At 39.6% G+C, this 25172-nt stretch overlaps 2 protein-coding genes across 3 annotated transcripts; both read right to left on the bottom strand.

Moving 5' to 3' along the window:
- Positions 1-87: 87 nt before the first annotated feature.
- Positions 88-12569, bottom strand: LOC135752468 (transitional endoplasmic reticulum ATPase). Its single transcript, XM_065270943.2, has 19 exons — positions 12334-12569; positions 10425-10536; positions 10185-10357; positions 9717-9859; positions 8032-8162; positions 7784-7915; positions 7569-7671; positions 7196-7329; positions 6982-7117; positions 6700-6812; positions 6443-6607; positions 3979-4101; positions 3742-3889; positions 3587-3651; positions 3257-3435; positions 3048-3177; positions 2307-2465; positions 537-688; positions 88-450 (listed from the first exon to the last, which is right to left on the bottom strand). The coding sequence occupies exons 1-19, from the start codon at positions 12357-12359 to the stop codon at positions 354-356; spliced, it is 2421 nt and encodes an 806-aa protein (XP_065127015.1). The 5' UTR covers positions 12360-12569; the 3' UTR covers positions 88-353.
- Positions 12570-15834: 3265 nt separating this feature from the next.
- On the bottom strand, positions 15835-23341 carry samd1b (sterile alpha motif domain containing 1b). Of its 2 annotated transcripts, none has more exons than XM_065274397.2 (7): positions 21943-23341; positions 20436-20715; positions 18743-18825; positions 17921-17981; positions 17518-17608; positions 17144-17264; positions 15835-16891 (listed from the first exon to the last, which is right to left on the bottom strand). In XM_065274397.2, the coding sequence occupies exons 1-7, from the start codon at positions 23065-23067 to the stop codon at positions 16742-16744; spliced, it is 1911 nt and encodes a 636-aa protein (XP_065130469.1). In that variant the 5' UTR covers positions 23068-23341; the 3' UTR covers positions 15835-16741. The 2 variants fall into 2 exon arrangements, with proteins under 2 accessions (XP_065130469.1, XP_065130468.1); XM_065274396.2 differs by having other exon boundaries at positions 17518-17623; positions 21943-23327.
- Positions 23342-25172: the final 1831 nt, after the last annotated feature.

Below are 25172 nucleotides of genomic sequence, written 5' to 3'. Positions count from 1 at the left end.
CCTAAATTGAGATTTAAGAATGCCAAATGAATTCGTTTTCTTTATGATGTTAAGATTGAATTTGCTGGAGAAAGAGACTCCTCTTAGTGTTGTTATAGAAACTTTATTTAAATTGCTTTATAAGTATCAGACACACATTCACATCAACACACGTATTTAACAACACCAGCAAAGTGTGAATAATATAGGCATTAAATGTTATATTTCTGTCACAAAATTGTAAAATCTCTGTCAGAATACAAAACAACACAGAGAGTTTCTCACTATTTAAAAAATCCAAATGTGCAAATTCCAGTTGTAAATCAATTCAATCTCTCACACATCACAGGTTTGGGTCTGGTAGATGATCTTGATTACTGATAGAGATCATCATCTCCATCTTCCCTGAAATTACCTCCAGAGCCTTGGCCTGACCCCTGACCTCCACCTGACTGAGGTGCTGTGGGAAACCTGTGGGCGAGTGAAAAACAGAACCAGGTAAAGACCTTCACAGAATGAGGTAAATGAGTAGTTTGTTGTGTGCACCCAAAAGTTACCTAAAGTTGCCAAATCCACGGCTCTGCTGCAAAGTCTGAGCGAACATCTCATACTTGCGTATGTCATTGTCACTGACTGACCGACGAGCAAATCTCATGGCTTCTTCAAAATGATCCTTTCTGATCTCAGGCACTGGGTCATAATCATCATCCTGATGGGGAGAGATGAACAGGCTCAGTGGGATGCATTTATGTTTTAGTATGACTGAATGATGCAAAATTACTAAGCTAATATGTTTTACACTATATTACACCCCCTTAATATTCCTAGTCCAAAGAATGTTTTGGAGCAGTCCATCACCCTTTAGTTAATCAGAACTTTACAGATTATGGAAATACACAGATAATGTATCTGGGATTTGCCCCAGGATCTTTTAATTTTGGTTAATACACACTGCCAGTGATTTTACACCCGTAAAGAAGGTTTTTTTTCTCCAGCCTCTTATGTTTGCTTATTATCGGCTATTTATCTCTTGATAAACTATGCTCATGCATTTTTTTTTTTTTTTTTTTTGAATGCCAACTACTTTGTTGCGACAAGCACGATTCCACAGGATGAACTCAGATTTTTTTGCAATATTACCAGGTACCCATTCCAGGAGCGATCTGGTAATTTTATGTAATCAGCCCGCTGTGTGGAAGGCTGCATTTACACCGCGTGTGTGAAGTGACTCAATTCCGATTTTTTTCTCTTATGGGGCACAGATCGGATATGACCCACAAAGGTGTAAGCAGGAAAAAATGCATAGATTGCATTATTCACAAATCGGTTTCCGGCCTCAATTTTTTTAATATATTACTTATAACTAGTTATTCCTTTCAAAAGTAATATTATTACTTTACTTAATACTCCCGACCAACAGTAATTAGTTACACTACTAATTACATTACTTTTCCAGTTCACCCCCCCCCCCAAAAAAAAAAATTATGGTAATTGCATAAAAAAAATTGCAGTCTGTGAATCCTCAAAAATGACAGATAAATTACTGGCTCAAACTGTTTTTAACAATTTCTATAATTTAATTGTTTCATTTAGTAAAGCAATAAAATATATACTAAAATCGACAACAGGGCTCAAGCGGATGGAACCAACCCAAAAAAAAACTAGCTTCTTGCGTTGGTGATGTTGTGACAAAGTAACTAGAATTAGTAATTAGTAATTAGAACTAGTAATTAGTTACACAACTTTTTTACCAGGGAAAGTAATATTATTACTAGTAATTAGTTACTGCCCAACACTGGTGGAGATCGGATATGAATCTAATACATGCATTCACGTCTGCAATGCAAGTGGACAGATCGGATATTCCCATGTCAAATCATGTCATAGGTCATTGAAAAAGTGACATTAGCAAATGAGGTCAACTCAGGTGGACAACACTTGTGATCACATGACTCTTCATAGCAGCGCAGTTGCCGGCCGACGGCTCCACTTAGTGGAATAACGCTGAAGTTTCATGTCTTTTTTACAGACATAAAGCTGTATAATCTTGTATTTAAATATTGTATAATAATTTTGTCTGTGCCCATTGCACACTGTGATGTTTAACTTCCCTTATGATTTAAGCTGTTCGAGGCCAGTATGTCGACCTTGAATTGTTTTGCCAAGTGTTTAGTCTAAATGCTGATATCAGATTTGAATCCATTTTAAAAGATGATGCAAGCGGGTCTGTCAAGTCAATAAATCAGAATTCTGCATCAAGAATTTTTCTCCTGTACACACAGCTGAACAACACAGAGCAGTGACTTTACACACAAACACACACTGACCATAGCGGTTTCTTTCCCGGCCTGCCGCTGTCTTTCAACACGAATCTCTGCCTCTATAGCTTCTCTTATGGCAAGTTTACAGGCTCTCTGACAGATCTCAGTCAGGTCTGCTCCTGAGAAGCCTTCTGTTATCCGAGACAGATATGCCAGGTCTACATCCTGAAAAGCACATGCACACACATTAAGAGGGTTGAGTTTTGTGTGGAGATTCATGTGTGTGTATCTGCACCAGACAGTCAGTATTTTTATTTTAACAAGCTAGGCAATGTCACATTCATAATTGCAGATTATGTCAGCGATTATGAACGTGATATTGCCTAGCTTGTCGGTGAACTACGGCTCTTTGTAGTAAATGCCGCTCCATCTGAAAGCAGATAATGGCGATTTCTTACAAATCACAGAACCGGCTTTACTGACGAGATGCGCAAGATAATTGCATGCAACTAAATAATCGTGCATCCCTACCAGTCATTCAGTATGTTTGATGATAAGTGCTCTGATGGATTTAAAATGTTCGTTTAACATTTTAACACATGACTTTGCAAATCTGTTTGATCAATTTATCAAGGAAACCAATTGATAAGAGCCATTTATCAGTATGCTTGTTTTGTGTATAGTCAGTAAGACATTTATCGCATTTAATTTTGAAGCATTTGTGTCACAATATTTTAGATGTACCAGCATCTATGTGGTATACATAAAATATACAAGTGTAGTGTTGTGTGTGCTTGTGTGAATGACCTTAGCGATAGGGGACTTGCGGAGGTTGGCTCTTAGGATGGCACTGCGGGAGAGCATGTCAGGGAGAGGGATATAAATCAACTGATCTAATCGACCAGGCCTCAGGATGGCAGGATCAATGATATCAGGCCTGAAGGAGAAACACAGGAGATGTCCTACATATCCCAGAGTCATTTACCCACCGCTCTCATTTACAGTAGCTTTTTTACCTGTTGGTGGCACCAATGATAAAGACATTCTTCTTGTCGCTCATCCCATCCATTTCTGTCAGAATCTGGTTAATGACCCTGTCGGCCGCACCCCCTGCATCCCCAGCACCGCCCCCTCGTGCTTTAGCAATGGAGTCCAGCTCATCAAAAAACAGAATGCACGGGGCAGCCTGTCGCGCCTATTACCACAATAACACAAGTAACAGAGAATAAATGGATTGCTTAGTTTCACAAGTAAATGGGGTTGAAAGGGTTTGTGTTCAATACTTCATTTGGAGCGGGTCAGAAACGCAAAAAATACATAACATGTGATGTATCCTAACTGCTCACCTTATCAAACACGTCTCTGACATTTGCCTCTGATTCGCCAAACCACATGGTGAGCATCTCTGGGCCTGCGGGCAACAAAAGACTTGGAATGAATTACAGATACACACTTGTGTCCAGCATGTCCTTTTTGTGACTTTGCTCTTTCACACACATACCTTTAATAGACACAAAGTTTGCCTGGCACTCGTTGGCAATGGCTTTAGCTAGTAGGGTTTTTCCACAACCTGGCGGGCCATAAAACAGAACCCCGCGAGATGGAGTCATTCCAAACTTTAGAAACTTGTCAGGGTACTCTACCGGATACTACCAGAAAGAGAGAGAGATTGAAATAGTGCAAGGCCATTTCATCATGCCTGTTTTTGTTTGTGTATGCGTGTTTTTGAGGGTATTACCTGCACAAGCTCCTGTAACTCTCTCTTCACCTCATCCAGTCCTCCAATGTCCTCCCAGTTTACCTGAGGAACCTCCGCTATTGTCTCCCTTAGAGCCGATGGGTTACTCTGACTCAGAGCCCACTGAAACAGAGAGAGAGAGTAATAGACAACAAGCCTGTGAGACTTTTTAATATCTTAAAATTGTATCCAAGACACAATAAAAGACTATAAAGAGATGCCATACAAAAAAAAGTTTACGGCAGTCTCATTGCCCCAAAAGATTTTTTTCAAAATGATAAAGTTATCTTTTTGTTTTTAGATTTTACAAGATAAACTATTTCTGTAATAAAAAAATAAATATTTCATGTTTTGGAAGAAATTTATATGAAATATTTATTTTTAAAATACCGATTGGCGGCCGGTGACTTCTTTTTGAGGAAGCACAATGCGAAGCTCATCAAAACATGTATATAGCCCGTCATGCGTGTGGCTTCTTCATGTCAAAATGTGTTTGGCACATCATGTGAATCTTTATGCATCTACCATCCTGTCAAAATACATGCCTGCTGCAGATGCTCACTTAATTTCAGGTGTAATCAGAGTATAGTGTTAAGTTAGTGTCATGTGAGTATTTTGTGAATGCGAGCATCTTTCAAATTATAAACCCTTTCAAAGCGTCTGCAGCACACGTATTTTGACATGATGCATGATGCACATAGGTTCACATGAAGCGACAAACACATATTTTGAAATGACGAGCCTCACACGACACTCTGAACACATATTTTAAATTTTAAAACTCTGATATCTTATAAAATACAAAAACAATATAAAAATCAAACATAACCAAAGAGCATTTGAAAATCAGAGTTTCACTGTAATTTGAGGAACATGTAACTAAAAGTAAACTACCTGACCAAAATAAAAGCGTAGCTAACTCCTCCCCCTCCCTTCCATGCTTTCATGAACGCGCCCAACCCTTACCCCCAAATCCTTCTTGTCGTTTATTGGATGGAACACTTTGTTTTGTTTCGTGGTGCTAGGTTTGGCCACTGTGTTTATATTGAAGTTTGTAGAGCCTGGGCTGTCCACAGAGATTTTTACAGCGTTTTTTTACAGTTTGATCAGCTTACAGGCAGCAAGCAGACAGTGTGGAGATGTTTGCTATATGTAACGTAAAATGTTTTATGGTCTAAAACGTGTGAATTCGCTTAGAGCACCTTTAACCGTCGAAGTTCAATTCCAATTTTCAAGAATTCGCATGAAAATACCCGGATGTGTTCTTGTTATTGAGGATGCTTTGAGTGCAGATTTGCATGCTGAAACTGCTTTACGCCCCAGAAGTCATTGCGGCAAAACAATGGCGGAGATCAGGTGACCAACAGGAAGATTGCACAGATCTCAATTCTCACAAGTGAGTTCTGTGTTCTCGCGACCTTCTGAGTTCGTTCTTTCAAGGTCGCCTGGCAAGATCGATCCCCACAAGAACGCAAGTCCGTTCTTTGCATTCATGGAATTGAGAAACAGCCCTAGTTTAGCTCTAGCCCTGATAAAACACACCTACGCAAGCTAATCAAGGTCTTGAGAAATACCAGAAAATTGCAGGCAGGTGAGTTTGATCAGGGTTAAGCTGCGGTCACATTAGACTTTGAGCATGCAAGTATTTGTCAGACGTTGCTGCGGGGAGTGGGTGGGGAGCAACTCATCAATATGATCTTTGGCTTCTTCAATTTGTGCTTTTCAGTAGAGAGAAAGGTCACACACTGACATACCGGTTTAGTACCGGTCACAAAGCTTCACGTGTTACAAATTTGCAGGTCAGAGTTCACCAGATTTGAACTTAGCTAAGCAGCGACCTGCGAAATATCATTGCACCGCCACCAGCGAGAGCATCAATAAAAGCTCTGGCTGCCCTACCAACGACGCTATAGAAAAGGTGTAGTTGACCCTCAAATGCATTTTCTGGAATCCTCTCAAGCGGAGATTTCCACCTTCCGACTGATTGTCGACAAACATTTCTGCCTTTCAATTGGTTTCCGCCAAACGGCGTCATAGCACATTACCATAAAGTTGAGCTGATTTCAACTCTCCTCAATGCTCACACCGTACATGACGTGCCGCTGCTTAACGGAGCTTGTAGCTGTATCTCATTGAAAATGAATGACTTCCGGCCACTTTGACGCTCCCGCCGGTGGTGGTGTGAAAGCACAGTTAGAGCTAAACTCTGTAGGAAAATGGATCTCAAGGGTCAGAATTGAAAACCTCTGATCTAATCAATTTCTCCTTGTTGATTGAGATCCCTGTGTAGGCAAAGCTTTCATTCGCGACATCACAGAAAAAATAACACATTCCACTGTTGCTGCATCTCGTCGTGGCTGGACAAAAACAAAAACTTAGGACAAAAACTCTGATTAACAGCTTTCTGTAGATGGATGAGATTTTAAAGTTTGAACGGAATATGTCTGTGAACATTGACCCTGACCTTAAAGTCATCCATGGTGACGGCGAGTGAGTTGAGAAGGTCCGCATCAATACTGTCATCTTCCAGATCAATTAGGATCATCTTTTTGCGGATGGCCTGAAGTGCTGCCTCTGAACACAGAGCTGCCATATCTGCTCCCACATGCCCATGTGTTTCATTGGCAATCTGCCATACACAAAACCACAGAGACAGACAGATGATTCATAAATCATCTGACACAGTTTATCCTCTCCACCTTTGATTGCTCTCACTCTTACCTTTTCCAGATCCACATCATCTGACAGCTTCATGTTTTTGGTATGAATCTGTAAAATCTCCAGCCTGCCCGTGGAATCAGGGATGCCAATGTCAATCTCACGATCAAACCGACCTGCACAGAGGGGCCACTTTAAGACTTTACAACAAGGATACGAATAGGTTGTTCACACTGAGGATGCCAAGCTGCTATACTGTTGGTAGACATTCGTACTTGATTACAGGTTCAACTCTGCTTAAGTTAGAATTTTGTGTCTTTTGTGTGTAATTGTACTATGCCGCACCAAAACGGCGAAGTGCGGGGTCAATAGTGTTGGGTCGGTTCGTGGCTGCCATGACGACAACATGAGCACGCTGCTTCAGGCCATCCATCAGGGTGAGCAGCTGAGAGACGATCCTTCGTTCAACCTCCCCATGAGTCTACAGACAATGACGTCAAACCTTCAAACCAATAGCACATAACAGGAGCATAACAGGGACAATTTCTTTATTTCTTACCTTCTCTCGTTTTGGAGCAATTGCATCCAATTCATCAATGAAGATGATTGCAGGGGCATTTTTTTCGGCCTCCTCAAAGGCCTTTCGTAGGTTGCTCTCAGATTCTCCTGCCAGCTTACTCATGATTTCCGGCCCTGCAGTCCAAAGATAAATCATCAGAGGAGCAAGTGGACAGAAAAGACAGCATCAAAGAGTTACACAATTTGATTTAATGATACAATATAATCTCCTTGTTTTCCCCGAGAAGAAAACCTTTGTGTGTGTGATTGCAGTGCACCATACGATAGTTGCCTTTTGTAGTATAAGCTTTGACATACTGTCTACTGTTTTTGTAAAACAGTAGTTTTCAAATTTTGCTTTTTAGTGTAAGTACCATTGATGAGAAAGAAGAAAGCTCCCGTTTCGTTAGCAACAGCACGAGCCACCAGAGTCTTGCCTGTGCCGGGCGGGCCATACAGCAGAATTCCCCTCGGAGGCTGTAGATTGATGGTTTGTGTGGGTAAATATACATGCGACTGATTTCTTTACGTATAAATAATAAATTGATGGATGGATAAGATAATAAACATTGAGATGATTGATTCTTACCTTCACTCCAATGGCTTTGAACAGGCCAGGGTGCCTGAGTGGCAGCTCCACCATCTCTTTAATCTGAGCCAGCTGTTTACGACAACCCCCGATGTCATCATACCCAATGTCATTCAGACTCTCCTCCTCATCCTGACATCATCAACATTACATAACACACCATGTGACATCATCAACAGCATCTGTAAGCACTGGAATGGAGAAACTGTAGCAGTATGGAGAAAATAGCAGAGCAATCATTTACAAACCTCTCGTTTGATCGGCTCTCCGTCGCAGTGGACAATGGTATCTGGGGCAACAATGCAGTGCGGTGTGGGGTCTGTTTCTATCACCTTAAACTCCACTGCCCTCATACCTCCTCTTACCAAGAAAATGTCATCTAAGCAAAAAGATTAACATTTTTAAAATCATATTTGTCTACGTAAAAAATATAGGATCTTATGAACAGCAAGTGAGTATCAGACTATACTGCGTAATACTTATCTGTTGCGGTACTGTACTGTATTTAAAATTATTTGCTGTGGTCAAGAAGGTCCAAGCTAAATGTAAAGGAACAGTATGTAAGAAATGTATATCAATGAATCATAAAATGGCCCTGATATGTCACTAGACATTAAGAAATAATTTTCATTTCAAATACTTATATCAAACTGATATTTATGTTGTTATGTTGTGTGTTGGCCACCAGTTGTGTGATTGCAGTACCAGTTTTGGCCACAATCCTACATACTGTTCCTTTAATGTATGTCTCATTTGCTAGGTATTACCTTACTGTATCATCAAATCATCAAAAATAATATAATGATTTTAAACGAATGCTCTTGGAACATATTATACGTTCATCAAATACTTTTGCTTCAAATACGCTCAAACACGGTCTCAGGCCATTCAGAGATATCTGGTTGTTGGCAGAATTCTTTAAATGCCACAGCTTTTTAAGCAAAGTCCTCTAAGTGCACAAAAGATAAATTAAATAAATAATGGCACATGTATATCGAAATGCAATATTTTTTATCCAGTTAAATGAGATATTAAAGGGATAGTTCACCGAAAAATTAAAATGCGGTCATCATTTACTCACTCTTATGTAGTTACAAACCCACATACATTTCTTTGTTCTGATAAACACGAAGGAAGATATTTTGAGAAATGTTTGTAACCAAACCGTCTGTGGACCCCATTTACTTCCATAGGAAAAAAGAATACTATGGAAGTAACTGGGGTCCACGGACGGTTTGGTTACAAACATTTCTCAAAATATCTTCCTTTGTGTTCATCAGAACAAAGACATTTATACAAGTTCGTAACTACATGAGAGTGAGTATATGATAACAGGATTTTTATTTTTGGGTGAACTATCCCTTTAAGCCCAGAGTATAGCGAATGTACACACGGTCGAATGCACAGCTTTGCAGAGTATACTTTATTTGACTCGTACATGTACACAGGGATTCAAAATGTAGATACATCTGGGTTACATACTACATCTCCTGTGCGCGCATTGTCGCAGGGTTTCAAAAAGTATTTGCGCATTATTCTGATGATGAAAATTGCATCACGCGCACTCTACACATACCTTCGTGTACGAGTAAAAATCATCATACTTCAGTCTTTTTTCTATCCAAAATTCAATCCCTGGCAGATTACGTTTGTTTTATTGGTTTTCCAAAAAACCTAATCATTAACACAACATTTTTACTAATCTTCACATAAATCTAATCCTTACCCCAGCTGTCCCAAAAATCTCAACCTAAATCCTGATAGAGGTCCACATCTCAGCAATGGTTAATGTCATACTTAACCCAAACGCAACATCTGAACATGTTTATTGTTGACTTTAAGATGGATATTCAGTGCTCCCTCATTTGTCGCTAAATTAATTAATATAAACGCAGCTCTGCTCTTCAAAAACAAATAAACCAAGCATATGTACCTTTATGAACAGGCCGGTAGGCCTCCAGGAAATAAGGCTTTAGAAAAACCTCAAACAGGTTGCCAGTCAGTCCTTCAATGGTGTCATCAATGGGTAGAACATGGATGCGCTTCCCATATTTAACATCTGGACAGGCATGGATACTATACGGACACACACATACACACATGCATGTACTGCGGCAGTCTTTCACAGACAGACCATGCTTCAATTTTGTTTTTGTACTTGTGCTTATGGGTCAACAACAACTTAATGATCCTTATGGCTTACAGAAAATGTCGCTATAGCTTGATTGATTTCACTGAATTAGATGTTATGGAGTTTTACACCAACTCAAAAATTAATAACAATGGTTATACCAGTACAATGACATTATTGGAAGAGGGGGTGTGTCTATATAGGGTCTACATTTGGCAAAGTTTCATAATGACTTGATGAAAAAAAAATTGTAATAAAATTGATGCATACCTGATGACATCACCAAGACGCACACGCAGATTGTTTCGGGTGACACGGTTCATGCGCACACGTTCAATGGCACACGTGTCGTCTGTGAGAACGATGCAGACTGTCTGCCTTCGCTTCCGACCACGTAACACCACAGTGTCTCCACGAAACATCTGCAGCTCCTCCATTTTAGCCTTTAACACACAAGCTTATGTTCATGAATGTGCACAAAATTGCTAATTGTACACACGTTTTGTTTACCTGTGAAAGGCACACAATGCTGTTGTCCTCATTGGCAGCTTCATCCACTATGAGTCGATTCGGCCGAATCTTCTGTTTCAGTATAGCAGTGGAGTAATCCTCAGGCTTTGGACTGTTTAAAACACAAAAAAAATATTAAAGTCGCCATGAAAATAAAATGAAAAACTGTAATTTGTTTTTTTATTTTTTTTTTTTTTTTTACAAATGACTTATCTGTGAGCTTAATTGTTTTAAAAAAATATATGTGCTCTTATAATCTATAATCATAACCTCAAATCTCCTCTCCTTCTCAAAACGATCTCTCTTTACTTCCGGGAGAAGATCGCTGCGATAAGCAATTAGCAACACAATCCCACTTCAAATTATCAGATCTCGATGGACAAATTCAAATCCAGCCCTGCCTTATTTAATTTCAGAAGCGGTTTTACTCAAATATACATCAGCACCTGGAAAATATGATAATCCCAACTTCTGTTTCACAGCGACTTTAAAGTGTACATAATTCCAGTTTTTAAGTCAGAACATAGTACTTATATATTGAGGTTTCATCAGACGCACGTGCGCTGACGCGATACACGTCTGGATCCGAACTTTACTTCCAGTTTCGTTTTTTTTTAATGATCTGACTAGTTGCTAAACTGATCTCTTGAACAAATGCCTCGTCAAAAATATCAAATGTTTTTGTTTCCTAGGTAATCTATGTGTTGTAGTTTTTTGCCGAGTTTACCGGAAGTTACGTGCGGACCACCGCAGCCGCTGGTTTATGTTGTTACTGCTGAAACCGTCTATACATTGATCAAGCCATCCTCATGGGGCATCTTCCTTTTTGGCTGAACTATCCCTTTAAAGGAACACGCCAACATTTTGGGACTTTAGCTTATTCACCATATCCCCCAGAGTTAGATAAGTCCATACATACCTTTTCCATCTCAGTGCATCCCAAAACTCTGTCTGATGCACCCACCGCCAGCTTAGCTTAGCACAGCACAAAGACTGGAAGTAAATGGCTCCAGCTAGCATACTGCTCCCAATAAGTGACAAAATAACGCAAACATTTTCCTATTTATGTGTTGTGATTTGTATAGTCACACCATGTACAAATAACAAGGTCATATGAGGTATCTTTTAACAGTATACATACTGGGAACTATATTCTCAGAATACGAAGCACTGCTACTTGGGCGGAACTCTGGGGGATACGGTGAAAAAGCTAAAATCCCAAAATGTCAGTGTGTTCCTTTAAATGCACCCCAGCACCACCCACCTACAAAATTGAAACAGATTGTAGCTGGACCATTACAAGAAAAGCTATAAAAACCTTAAGCTAAACTAAACTAATGTCAGCCGTCTCCCAGTAAGCAAGCAAGCCAATGGGCAACAGCGGCAAGTAAACAAAACTGCACTTGTGGGGGAAAGAAAACTTGTGAAAAGCAACGCTCAGCCAGGCTTATCCCAGCTACATGTCAGTTTGGAATAAATTGGTAAACTTTAAAGGATAAAGCACAACAAAGCATTTGTAAAAACACAACACAGTTTTTGCTGATCACACTTATGTGATCAAACACACACACACACACACACACACACACACACGGCTGTTTGGTCTCTTGTTTCTTCATGTGACGCTGGTCTGTTTTTAGAGCGAAGTTATGTCTACTGCAAAGATCAAACTACCAGACAAACATTCACACAAACAAACGTATTTATCAATGTTTATGTTATTGATTTTAAACCTTACAAATAAGAATTAGGTACATCGGGTCACTTTAAATGAATCACCATTAAAATGATAAACTTTCCGCCAGTTTAGCAATACTAGGCTTATTTCAAGCTGTTTATCTATGTCATCTAAAGAAATGCAAACTCGAACCAAAATTCTGGTTATGGTTAAATAGCCGCTTATACTCACTCTCCAGAAGCTCCTGTTGTGGGCATTGTAAGGAAGGCTGGTAGAGGTATTTGGTTATAGAAGTGAGGTTGTTTTGGGTTTTTAAACAGGCAGAAGCCTTCTCTGTTTTGGAGGTCAGGAGTTTGTTGTCTCTGTCAAGTCCGCCGTCTTTCGTCTTAGTTCAGTGCAGTGCGTTTCGCAGTGTCACTGCACGCTTCATGCCAAGATAATTGTGTTTGTGTGGCTCCCTCTGCTACACACTCAGGCTCTGAAACTTATCCTACCACATGTTGACATTATGACACAATAATCTGTGCACATGTGCAGAAGAACTTAGCCATTTCATTTTTTGTATTGCGATAAACTGATTGTGTTTGTCCTCTTGGTCATTCTCATTACATCCATTATCTCATCCAACTTATTACAGACATTTCTGACTCTGCACCACAAAACCAGTCATAAGGGTCATATTTTTTTAATTTGAGATTTATACATCATCATGTAAAAGTTGAATAAAAGCTTTCCATTGATGTATGGTTTGTTAGGATATGGCCATATTTGGTCAATATACAACTAATTGGAAATCTGGAATCTGAGGGTGCTAATGATAAATACATTTTTGATATATTTACGGTAGGAAATTTACTAAATATCTTCATGCAACATGATCTTTTTAATATCCTAATAATTTTGGCATAAAACATTTTGGCCCATAAATTGTATTGCTACAAATATAACCAAGCGACGTATGCCTGGTTTTCTGGTCCAAGGTCACACGCATAAAATACAGAGATTTAAAGACATGCATTATGCATAAGGTCTTTTGGAATGTCCTTTTAATGCATTTATTCAAAAAGCATTTTGTATTTTCATTACAAAACATTGGGTAAACTTGACATAAAGAAACAATTCAATTACAGAACAAAGTTTCTTAAATAATGAAACTAACTGTGTGTATGATGAAATAAACAATCAATAACTTGCAAATATTCAGCATAAATATTTGGAGAATGTGTTATACTTCCATAGCTGCTTATGAGTCATTCAATCACAGCATCTACAGTCATCAAGGTGGATACTGGTGTAAAGTTTATTTTTGTAAAATATATTGATTGTTGTATTGTAGGTAACGTTGGCTTTTACGACTGGATACCTTGTTTGGTATCCACGCTGCCCTCTGCCGGCAAACAAAATGTTATCTTTCCTTAATATGTATTAATTGCTTCACCTATGAATGACGAACCAACTTTCTTTTAAGCCGAGATGCTGCTTAAGTTTAAACTCTTTTTTTTTACAATCCAGTTTCCTTTTTTATTTGGAATGATGTCATGAGTGCCAGATGTGGCGAATATTGGTCTAAAGCCCCGTTCAGACCGACAGTGTCTAGCAGTGGCAGAATGAAATGATCTCATTCATTTCAATGAGAGCTTGGCGACTTTCGGCCACAAAAAAAAGTTAAAGTGACCACCGGTGACAGGAAGTGGGTGTGTCCAGTAACACAAAAAAAGTTTCTTGAAAACTTTATGCAAATATGAAAGAATTTTAGGAACGACTTCCATTTCCCGTCAGTTATTGCAGTAGACACAGCCTGATCTCATGAGAATTCGTACGTGTTGGCGTGGTGGCTAATTCGTATGAATTCGTACAAAGTGAATCAAACAAGAACGAAACTCGACCCTTAACCCCAACGTCACAGGGGCTAATGCAAACAAAAATGTATGAATTAATAAAATTAGCCACCTTGTAAAATACGTATGAACGGCAATGAGATAACATTGGTGGACAATATTTGTTTTAGGAACAAAATAAGTAACGCCTCTTAAAGACCTCATTTAAGGGATTGTTCGGCCAAAAATGATATTAAACCCATGATTTACTCACCCCCAAGCTGTCCGAGTTGCATATATCCATCGTTTTTCAGATATTTTATAAAATGTTTTAGATCTTTCAGTTGATTAAATGTAATGTTACGTGGCCACGATCTTCAAGTCCAAAAAAAGTGCGTCCATCCTTCACAAAATAAATCCAAACGGCTCCAGGATGATAAACAAAGGTCTTCTAAGGGTAATCCGCGCGGTGTTGTTGTAGAAATATCCATATTTAAAACTTTATTAACGAAAATAACTACCTTCCGGTAGCGCCGCCATCTTAGTCCCGTCCGCATTCAGGATGAGAGCGCAGCCTATGGAGGCTACTCTGCTGCTGCTCTCTGCCCCGCCCTCCGAATTTGTCATACGTCACTAAGAAAAGTGCGTACACTACGCTAATACTCACTCCTGAATACAGAGGAGTCTAAGATGGCGGCGCTACCGGAAGGTAGTTATTTTCGTTAATAAAGTTTTAAATATGGATATTTCTACAACAACACTGCACGGATTACCCTCAGAAGACCTTTGTTTATCATCCTGGAGCCGTTTGAATTTAATTTGTGAAGGATGGGCGCACTTTTTTTGGACTTGAAGGTCGTGGACCCCGTAACATTACATTTAATCAACTGAAAGATCTAAAACATTTTCTAAAATATCCGAAAATGTGTTTGTCTGAAAAACGATAGACATCGTAGACAACTCGGACAGCTTGGGGGTGAGTAAATCATGGGTTTAATATCATTTTTGGCCGAACTATCCCTTTAAACAAGACGGACGACACACAGCAAGAAAGTCGCTGCCGCTCTGAACGAGGCTTAAGTCACAGGAAAACATATGTACATAAAAACAATGTAAATAAGACCAACGTGTGAGACGTTTCAACAATCAATGTAAAAATGATTATACATTGTAGTTGAGGGATTAGGTCACTGTAGCAAAATGACCAGCATGAAATGTGTTGAAAGAAATGGCAAGCATGATAAACAATGCTGTCTCCAGTTTGATTGTAGCCATGAAATTATGTTGCGTAAAAACGACATCATAACTTAAATCAACCAAGTACCTCTGCACATTTTAGTAATGGAATATCATTACAAAGAAAAGACAATAAAACACAAACAAACATACAAACAAATAAATAGATCCAGACAGATAGGAATTTAAGGTGTCAGTCAAACCAAACGTTTCTATAATCCAATATTCGATCGACCTATTGCACAGTGCAATTTAAACCCATCCAGGGATTATTCACAATGTAAATGAACTGGCCTTTAAAGATATATAACAATAACCTTCTAGAAACGGTAACAGTCCAATTTATATGGTCCATTTTAAGCATACATGGTGCTGCTTCATGAATAAACTGATATGACAATGAAGCTAAAGGCTTAGACATCAATGTCTTTTATGTTATAAAGATGTTTGAGATTTCATCCACATCATTCCTTCAAGACAGATCCCTGTGCATCTGTGGACATACATTATAAACCTGCTGGTGAAGGAATTCACCTTAAAATGTACACATAGCTGCCGATGACAGAACGCTATGGATGGCAAATCTACAATTAAAGGAGTAATTTGCAGGCTTTAAAGGGATTTCCTCTGTGAGACAGGACAACTTGATTGTGTGCAAAAGATCTGCATTAACATATAGTCTCTGTTGAGTTTCTTTATGACAACGGTGCAGGACACAAGAACACTGGATGGGAATGTTGGATGTTTAAGAAGTAAAGTTCAAGGAAGGAAATAATCCAGTCTGTATTTGAGGTACAACAATGGTTACAGTGTCACTGCAACAAGTTTGAAGAACAAGTTCACGATGAAGAGGAGGATTCATTATCCAATCAGAATTGTCCTCTTAAAATGTAACAAGACAACCAGCTTGTTCATCGCTGGAAGAAAAGTAACAAAATGTTTCATAACATTCATCTGTCTGTAACATGAAAATCATGAAGAATTCATTTTTGGATTTTCATTTGGAGGTCAAAAAAATCCATTCTGCCCTCTGCTGGACTAATGAGATCAAATCCAGTTGATGAAATGAAAGTTCACTGGCCGAGCAGCTGCTTTTCTGTCCCAATCCTTTATCCGCCATTTTGTTTTCTTCATTTCAGTCTTGTTTTCGCATGTTAATGTACATTTTTTAGGAGTTCTGCACGTGTGCGTGTAAGTGTGTGTAAAGCAGGGGTAGGCAACGTCGGTCCTGGGGTGCCGATGTCCTGCAGAGTTTACCTCAAACTCTAATCAATCACACCTGAACAACTAATCAAGGTCTAAAGAGTCACCTGAAAACTACAGGCAGGTGAGATTTTATCAGGGTTGGAGCTAAAATCTGCAGGACATCGGCACTCCAGGACCGACGTTGCCTACCCCTGGTGTAAAGGAAGTGGGAATTCTGGAATGTTCTTAGTATTCAGCAGCAGACAAATCCTCATTAGTAACTGTGCAATTGAAAGTTTTAAGCATGACCGTGTACACATCTGGAATCGGTTATGAGTGAATATCGTTCGATATTAGTAGCTCATTTGTCACGGACAATAGCTAATATACACGTGTGCCTATCAGCAAAAAGCTTCATCATCTTGGAAGTGAGTCTTCTGGAGAACCTTTACGTGACGTTCATAGATCTTCAGGGCGGGGCCAAGCCTGATTGACAGACCTGTTAGCACATCGCTCCTCTGCATTAGGAGAAGAGATTTTCCATCAATTTCCTGTCAGAAACAAATAATCTGTTAACACTAGAAAGACATATTCCCTGCTATTATCAATTCACTGGAATATATCTACATTATGTTTTGGATTGCTGGGTCCGAACCGAACCTGCATGCTCTATGAATGTTACTTTTTGAGTGGTTAACAATGTCCCGAGGTGCATGAAGATAATAAAATGCAGCAGTATTATTCTTTTCCAAAGTCCAGTACAATAAAAAGCTGTTCAAGCCTTATGTAGTCAAGTTTTGTACCTGTGTCCTGAAGGCAAGCGCCTGCTCGGGGAATCCAGCCGCAGTAAAGTAGCTGGCTACATCTGCCACCGTCCAATCAATGGGATTCACACCACCTGTCTCCAACTTCACAAAGCCTCCTCTGACACAGCACAAAACAAAGAAATGAAGACAACCAGGTCTGTTTTCCATAAAGAAAACTCAAGCAAAAATCCATGTTGATAAAGCAGCAGCCAACATTTATCTTTCACTTCTCCTTCAGAACAATACGTTTGCTTGTTTCTCATTTCTTTCACTCCACTTCACGTCTAGTTATTATGCTGGAAGGCTTTTTGGTGTTTTACAGACTTCCAAACAAAATCATATTTCTTTCTCTTCTGTTATATTGTACTTACATTCCTTCATTTATCCCTCGTTCTTCAGCTGCTCCTGGGGAGGCAGAAGGAGTCAGCAGACATGATGACGCTCCCACTTCCAGCTTACAGCCTGAGGAACACACAACTAGATAAAAACACAAACATACCGATGTTATAACAAAACACAACTATATTATAACAAACAAGTATGGACGTTTATAAACTATGATCACACAAAGAATAATTAAAAAGGCACAAATAACCGCATAAGAAATATGCAATAAAACAGAATAATGCAAATTGAGCTTATTATAAAACCAACATATACATGCGAAGTGTGTTTTAAATATATTTAAACAAACTATTCATAAACCCCCACTTAAACCAACGTAACACACAATGACAATCACATAGGGACATGAGCAAAAAAGTAAACACTTACAGTTTCGTATAGCTATTGATGATGGAGGCTTAACAGTCTCTTGCATTACAATCGCATGATCCTAAAAAAAATACAAAGAGATTAACTTAAGTTCACTGAAATTTTTCCATTTTGTCATCATTTACTCACCCTTAAGTTGTTCCAAACTTTCAACTTCTAGCTGAATACAAAAGAAAATATTTTGATCTGGGGCACCATAGACTTCCATAGAAGGAAAAATAATACTATAGAAGTGAATGGTGCCCCAGATTTCAGAATGAATATATTTTGAAAAATGTTAATATCCAAGCAGGTCTGGGGCACCATTCACTTCCATAGTATTATTTTTCTTCCTATGGAAGTCAATGGTGCCCCAGATCTGCTTGGGTACAAACATTCATCCAAATAGCCCATCTTCCTTTGTATTTACCAGAATAAATAAATGTATACAAGTTTGGAACAACCTTGGGGTGAGTAAATGATTTTTGATGAGGAAAATTATAAATGTTTATTATTTGGAGAACCATCCCTTTAAGGAGACATGATAGACTAATAAAACATTTAAATGTGAAGTGTGTCCATTCTGTAGCGCTAAAAATATTTTCACAAAAACTGCTGTTAGACTGTTGGTTGACAATGGGCAGCTCATAAAAACAGAGTAATGTTTAGCAAATGCTAAGCACCACAGTGAGTCATCTCTTCAGGAAGTTAACCTATGATTGGCTTACACACAGTTTTCTCTGCACAGTCAGCTGAGATTGAAGAAAATATATTAACATCAGAAACAACACACACTTCCCCTTTTGAGGTTTTGAGTCAATTGTGTGAACTGCCTGAAGTTACCTCTGTGTTAAGATGTAGTTGATCAGGAGTAGCTGAACTGCTGTCAATATCAGCGTCATCAGGCTCAGTAGACACTGTCTGCTCTGAAATAGACAGGTTATAATGTTATCATTACATTTACATTTAGCAAATGCTTTTTACAAGGATAAGGAAACAATAAAGCGATTTGTTATATACAAGGATACAAATACAAGGAGTGCTTATTCCAAGTTACTAGTTTTGGATTTTTTTTTAAGAAGAAATAGAAGAGCATTCAACGTCTACTTGTCATTCTTGGTGGTTATGAGATTTCAAATCGACTTTAGTTTAATATTTTTGTGATATAGACATCTTTCCCCATCTACTGCACATTTCTTTAAGTCTGCACTAAAAACCACACATTTTTATATTTTTTGATCTGAACTTCAGGGCCTCACAGGATAATGTTTAACTTTAAGTGATTGAAATTATTGTTGCATATATTAAAACAGTGGTTCTTAACGTTATTCCTGAAGGCCCACTGCTCTGCACATTTTGTATCTCTCCCTTATTTAACACACCTGATTCAAATCATCAGCTCATTAGAAGAGATCTCAATGAACTGAACTGAGTCTGTGAGATAAAAGACACATACAAAATGTGCAGAGCATTGGGCCTCCAGGAACGGAGTTGAGAAACACTGTATTAAAAAATAGTATTGAACAACTGCGCTAATCTGTAATGCATTTTTTTATTAAATCTACCACATTAACAAATCAAAACAGTCTGACAAAAATGTATTTTGCTGTAATGCCAACTGGCTAAAGTCATATCCAAAGCACTTTGCTGGCCAATGTCTGTTTTTATAATCCACCATCCATATGTAATTTTAACTGGAGTTAAAACTGGATTTTGTGATATGCATAGCAAAAAACCTAAAGTTGGATTAATTTAATTAATTTAATTGGTAACTCAGAAAAGGTAAACTTTTAAAACATAAATATTTAAGTGTTACCAAGTAGATCCAACTTGCAACTTTTTAAAGTGCCGATTTAAAAATCAGATGATAGGTGTGAATGGTTTTAGGACACACGTTTATTATTACTGTGATATTTATGTTGTCTAAAAGATTGCTCTTATAAATCTCAGTGGTAGAGCATTGTGTTAGCAGCACAAAGGTCATGGGCTCAAAGTCAGGGAACAAATATTATCTGAATTTGAAAACACAGGCCATGAGCAAAAATGTTTTCTGCATACCATGTTATGGGGCCATCAAGAATGATAGGTGGTCAAGACTTGAATTTGAGCAATAGTATAAAATCTTACATTCCATTTGTGTCTAAGATTATAAGCCTTTACGACACCTTTATAAGGTTTCATTTCGAATGCTTACTGATTATTATAAGAAAAAATATATTATTTCAAAATAATATCCTATTTTTGACTGGCTAGACTTTTTGTTATTGTGCACTGCAGTAACCGCTGCAGTTTGTGACCTGTTATTTACCACAAATATGCTAATGTACCTGGCAGCATGCACGCAAGCAAAAACACTTTATTTCTATTGGTATTGTCTCTAGTGTTTGAATAAAACAAAGTCTGTCTGCAAGATTTTTGGACATTGTAGTTAATTTTTTTTTTGACAAGCCTGTTGAAAACCATCCAACTATGTAAAGAATCAATTTATATAACAGTAAACTGAAGCTATGGCAAAACAAACAGACGCAACGAGTACCTTCACTTCCACCCACGTCTACTTCCTGTTGGGAGCATTGGTTTGATGACTCTAGCAGTGAAGATGGTTGGGATTTCCCCCCAGACGTCACGGTTGACATGCTGCCATTATCATTCTCGACCTCCATGTCAGTTGAGATTGGGTCAGAGCAAGCTTTGACACCTGTCAGACCCCCATCAGTGATGGCTTTGGGAACATCCTCTGCTGTTCCTACTAAATTTTCCTCTTTTCCATCCTCTTCACCTTCTGTCTCTATTTGTTCTTCCTCCTTTACCTCTTCCTGCAAAGCAGGAATGCAGACACACTTGGAAACACATTTTAAAATGTTCTTAATAGACTTTAACCAACACTAGACATTATAAAACATCACTGAAGTGCTTTATTTTTAAAGTAACTCTCGGTTGTGACAGACATTGAAGAACATCACATTAAGGCTGCTGAAATGTGCGGGAAAGTATAGAGTAGTGATTATTGACGCCTCCGCAATGGGAGAATGCCAAACACTGTAGCGTCGATAAGGTGCGCGCATCTCAAACCACCGTCCATGGTTTGCAGAATTGACACACGAATTGTCGACAACAAATCTAAAACTGCTATTTTTACATGCCAACGATTTCCATTAGTTAGATAACAACGATTTGGCATAATTCAACGGTAGCCTAACTGCAAGTGAGCGGGACAGCGCACGAGAAATCTGATCAACGCTGCGCACATAACAAAGCCAAACACGATGACAACATGTTAAACTGGCTGGATGAACTGCGCGGAACGAAACTAAGAAGCTTTGGCGCGTCACGCATTGAATTTCCGCCATCGCGACTGTTTTCACCTCGCATGACCGAAGTATCGCACGAGAACTGCGCGCTCTGTGCGCTGAGAAAACAGACGCGAGCCCCGACTACCCCCTCCCTTTTGCATTTTCCGTGCGCGTCTAACTTAACAGACACCGCCTAGTGAAAAATATCCAGCACAACTTTAACGCCAAAATAACCGCAAATTCCACTAATACTGACTTCATGTTGACTACGCTGATATCTGTGGTTTGGTCACGCACCGGCCGCGTCTGCATCTCGACGAGCGCGCTTGTGTGCGTTGAGTGTCTAGAGCAGATGAACAAGAGAAGCGAGGATGTCTAGCTCGCACGCACGCAAACAGAGGCAGGCGGGCGCTGCCGAGCGCGAGTCCGCACCTTTTGTGCTGAGACGCTGAAGTGAAACATGGCACGCAGACAGTTGCGCGTCAAACGCAACCCGCAATTGAGGTGTCGCTCTCCCATCGTTTGCACACAACATGATCTCGAAACAATCACAAAAACGCAGACACGCACAAGCGAAACAGTTTGGATGTGTTGGCGCACACTTGTGCGCGAGAAAAGAGCGGAAATCAGATGGTGTGGTTCTGATTTCGTCCTGCGCTCTTTTCTTTCGCTTTTTCTGAAAGAGCGTTATGAATTTACACAAAGGCGAGGTGTAACACCAGGCACGACGTGTCGGAAATATTAAGTTACCTTTTTCGCGAGGTGTCTGTCCTGCAGTGCGCTTTTCAGGAGTCGCGCGGACGGCTTGGCCGCCCCCATCCCCCTCGCGAGAAGAGTGATGTGGCCGAGGCGCGTTCTGCGGAGGCGACCCCTCTCGATCTCGCGCTCCAGCACCACTCTGACGCGGTTGCGGGTCAGCTTTTCCCCGGGAACCCCGCTTTGCGTGCTGAGGTAGCCGAGAATTTCTTTTAGTCCCAGTGGCGCGTGGCCCCGTGTTGCGGCGGAGCCCCGGTGTCTCTCGGACATACTTCGGACCGCGGCAACCAGTCTGTCGCCTAGATCGATACTCTTTTCCTCCGGAGACTCCGAGCAGCTCGCCCCGGACCCCTTTGCCCCCACCTTGAGTTTGGGTTTTAGGGGCGATGGGAGCTTGTTTCTCGGAGGCGTACTGATGACGGCCGAACTGGCGCTCGAGCAAGTTTTCTGTTCCTTTTCATTACTGCCCCCCTCCTCGTGGCCAACACCGAGCGCGTTTTCTCCTTCGGCCCGTCTGCTCGCACTTGAAGCATCGCTCAAAACGTTCGCTCCGTGATTGCTGCGGAGAGAGGAGCCGTTAACCCCCGCCTGAGTGATTAATCTGTTGTCTTTCGATGCACTTGCCTTGACGCTCCCGACGGAGCAGCCCGTTGCGCCACAACTAACAAAACTGTTTCCGCTAGGCACTGGCGAAACATTTTCTCCCTTTTCATGAGCGGAGAGGGAGGTTTGGGGCACGGGGTCAAAACACGGGCTCTCGGGCTCCCTATCTTCGCACTCCTCCTGGTCCGTGAGACTGTGCGCGCTGTCGCCGTTATTATTGAAATTGGCGTGTTTGGTTTGTTCAGCCACAGACTCGCCGCTGCTTTGCTCGATCCGTTTTCTGCATTTTCTTTGCACTTTAGCGGCGTTGCGATACGAAATCGAGCCTTTGTAGCTAACTTTGAGCACAGTTTGCTCCTGGATCAGTTTTTCCAGTTCAGCCCTGGTTTGGTCCGGGTCTGACCCGTGTCTCCTTCGGACCATTCGGCAGATCCTCTCCAGGTCCGGCCGAGCTTTTCTCGAGCGCAGGGAGTCGATGGTTTCCAAGATCCATTCTCGGTATTTTGGCTCCGACATGTTGCGGTACCGGTTCGGTCAGCTTTGGCCGAGCGCCTCTCTCGTCTCCGAAGTGACGCTGTGAAGGGCTGCGATCCGCTCCAAGCCCGGCTGTGAATGAAGCGGAAGCCTCGCTCTACGCCTGCGTTTAGCCACTATGTGCGCTTAAGGTGGAATGTTTGCAACGAGAAGCCTCCGCTACGGCTCTGCGCTGATGCGCGCGGGTTATTTAAGGTGGTATTGTGGAGTTACGCATTGTGCGCACCTTTTCGACGGGCCTTTGTTCACGCGCACGCTGCAATCCTTCACACAAAATGCGGCTTATCTTTTATATACTTCATCTGTCAGCGACGTTTAAAACAACTGTGTGTTTACTACTAAAATGACAGACGATTCAGCAGCAGCTATCCAAGTGAATATTTTGAGTTCAGTCTTGTGTTTGAAACTCCTCACGTCGCTGTTTGCTCTTCACACGGTGTTTGGGGTGAAAAACTGTACATAATAAAATGTAATGGCGTCTTAAATATTACACAAGCTAACACTTACGAAAGTGAACCATGGTTTTACCAAAAAAATACCTTTTACTAGAAAGGATGTGTTAATTATTTAAAACATTGTTTTGTGCTATCCTATTTAACACATTATGTGTTATTTTGTGTTGATTTTGAAATAAATAAATAATATTAAAAATAAATAAATGTGAAATAAATAAAAGGGACAACACAAGATGTGTTAAAACAAGACAAAATGTGTTGTGTCTAGTTAGATGTGATGTCCTTAACTAGACACAAAATGTGTTTTAACACAACCGTTTTAAGAGTGTTAAACCATGGTTGGCACAAATATGGTTTTGCTTACCACAGTTTAAGTATTTTTTATCCAAACTGAGGAAAACAATAGAGCGAATCATCTTATTATGAGTAAAATCATGCTTGTATAAATGTTAATAATAAAAAAAAGTTTACTACACTTTTACTATAATTAAACCATGGTAAATTATGATAAGGAAATGGGTGGGAAAAAAAACAAAACAAACAAAACCTTGCATTTTTATTGGAATTACCTATATTAAAATTACAAAATTAAAGTAATTTTAGTTTGTAATCAGCAAAGCATGTCAACTATTAAATGTTTGACAAACAGCACTTTAATTTTGAAAAATATAAGACCAGTTTAATTTTTTTACTTAATATTTATATAATATTTAAAGCTCCTTATAAGAAGAAGTGAAGTGGTAAAATCTGCGCAAACTGAATAATAAAAACAATCTAAACTGTAAAAAATGCTGTAGTTATGCAGCTGTTTGCCAGTAACTTACTGTAGATTTAAATTTGTGTTATTTTCAGGCAACAGTTTGTTCAAAGTTAAATGAACATAAAACATTAACAAATCTTTGCATTTACAGAATAAAACTATAATCAGTCCCTCCAGAAAAAACGCATTTATGCGATTGCATGATTCAACGCATAATCAGCCAATGTCTGCATATTTAAGCGGGGGCTGCATTTTTTTTAAATACACCGCACTTTCGCAGCATAAATTTGCAGATTTCCGTGCGCAAAATATGCGGGCTTGCATGATTTCATAATCTCCCCATTTTCATAGAAAAAAATCACATATACCTTAGCAGAAAGCTGAAAAATGTTGCATTTACTTCACACAAGCGCAGCCATGTCCTGTTGCCATGGGAATGTTATAAAGTGATGTGATTATGTGACGTTAACATCATTGAAAAGCTGCAAATAGTTTTTGCAAGTTCCCGCCATTTTTGCAAAAATTATCCCACATATTACATCGCATTTTTTAAGAAAACGTGCCACTAGATCACAGACTTTTGCCCGTAACAATCACAAAAAAAACCTCTGCGTTTTTCTGGAAGGACTGTATAATATAAAGCCTCATGCAAAGCATTCTGGCAACCAGAAATCAACATTTTTAATATTTTTCCTTCAGATTTTGGTTCCCAGAATTTGCATGAGGCTGTTATTTTAGTTTTATTCTGTAAAGACTTGTTAATGTTCATTTAACTTTAAACAAACTGTTGCCAGTAAAAACATAAATTTAAATCTACATTAAGTTACTGGCAAACAGCTTGCAGTAATACTGTCATTTCTACAGATTTTTTT

This window comes from Paramisgurnus dabryanus, chromosome 4, assembly GCF_030506205.2.
Source record: "Paramisgurnus dabryanus chromosome 4, PD_genome_1.1, whole genome shotgun sequence".
NCBI lineage: Eukaryota > Metazoa > Chordata > Actinopteri > Cypriniformes > Cobitidae > Paramisgurnus > Paramisgurnus dabryanus.
This window is presented reverse-complemented; position numbering and strand designations above follow the sequence as displayed.

Bases quoted from the DNA above. Each gene is read 5' to 3' on its own strand.
- LOC135752468 (XM_065270943.2), bottom strand. From the start codon at position 12,359: ATGCCCACAACAGGAGCTTCTGGAGA. The intron at 9,860-10,184 runs GTATGCATCAAT...GTGTCCGTATAG, and splicing joins CGTCTTGGTGATGTCATCAG to TATCCATGCCTGTCCAGATG. The intron at 7,916-8,031 runs GTTTGTAAATGA...TGATGATGTCAG, and splicing joins GAGAGCCGATCAAACGAGAG to GATGAGGAGGAGAGTCTGAA.
- samd1b (XM_065274396.2), bottom strand. From the start codon at position 23,067: ATGTCGGAGCCAAAATACCGAGAATGGATCTTGGAAACCATCGACTCC. The intron at 20,716-21,942 runs GTAACTTAATAT...CCTGCTTTGCAG, and splicing joins ACAGACACCTCGCGAAAAAG to GAAGAGGTAAAGGAGGAAGA. The intron at 17,982-18,742 runs GTAACTTCAGGC...TATTTTTTTTAG, and splicing joins AACTACATCTTAACACAGAG to GATCATGCGATTGTAATGCA.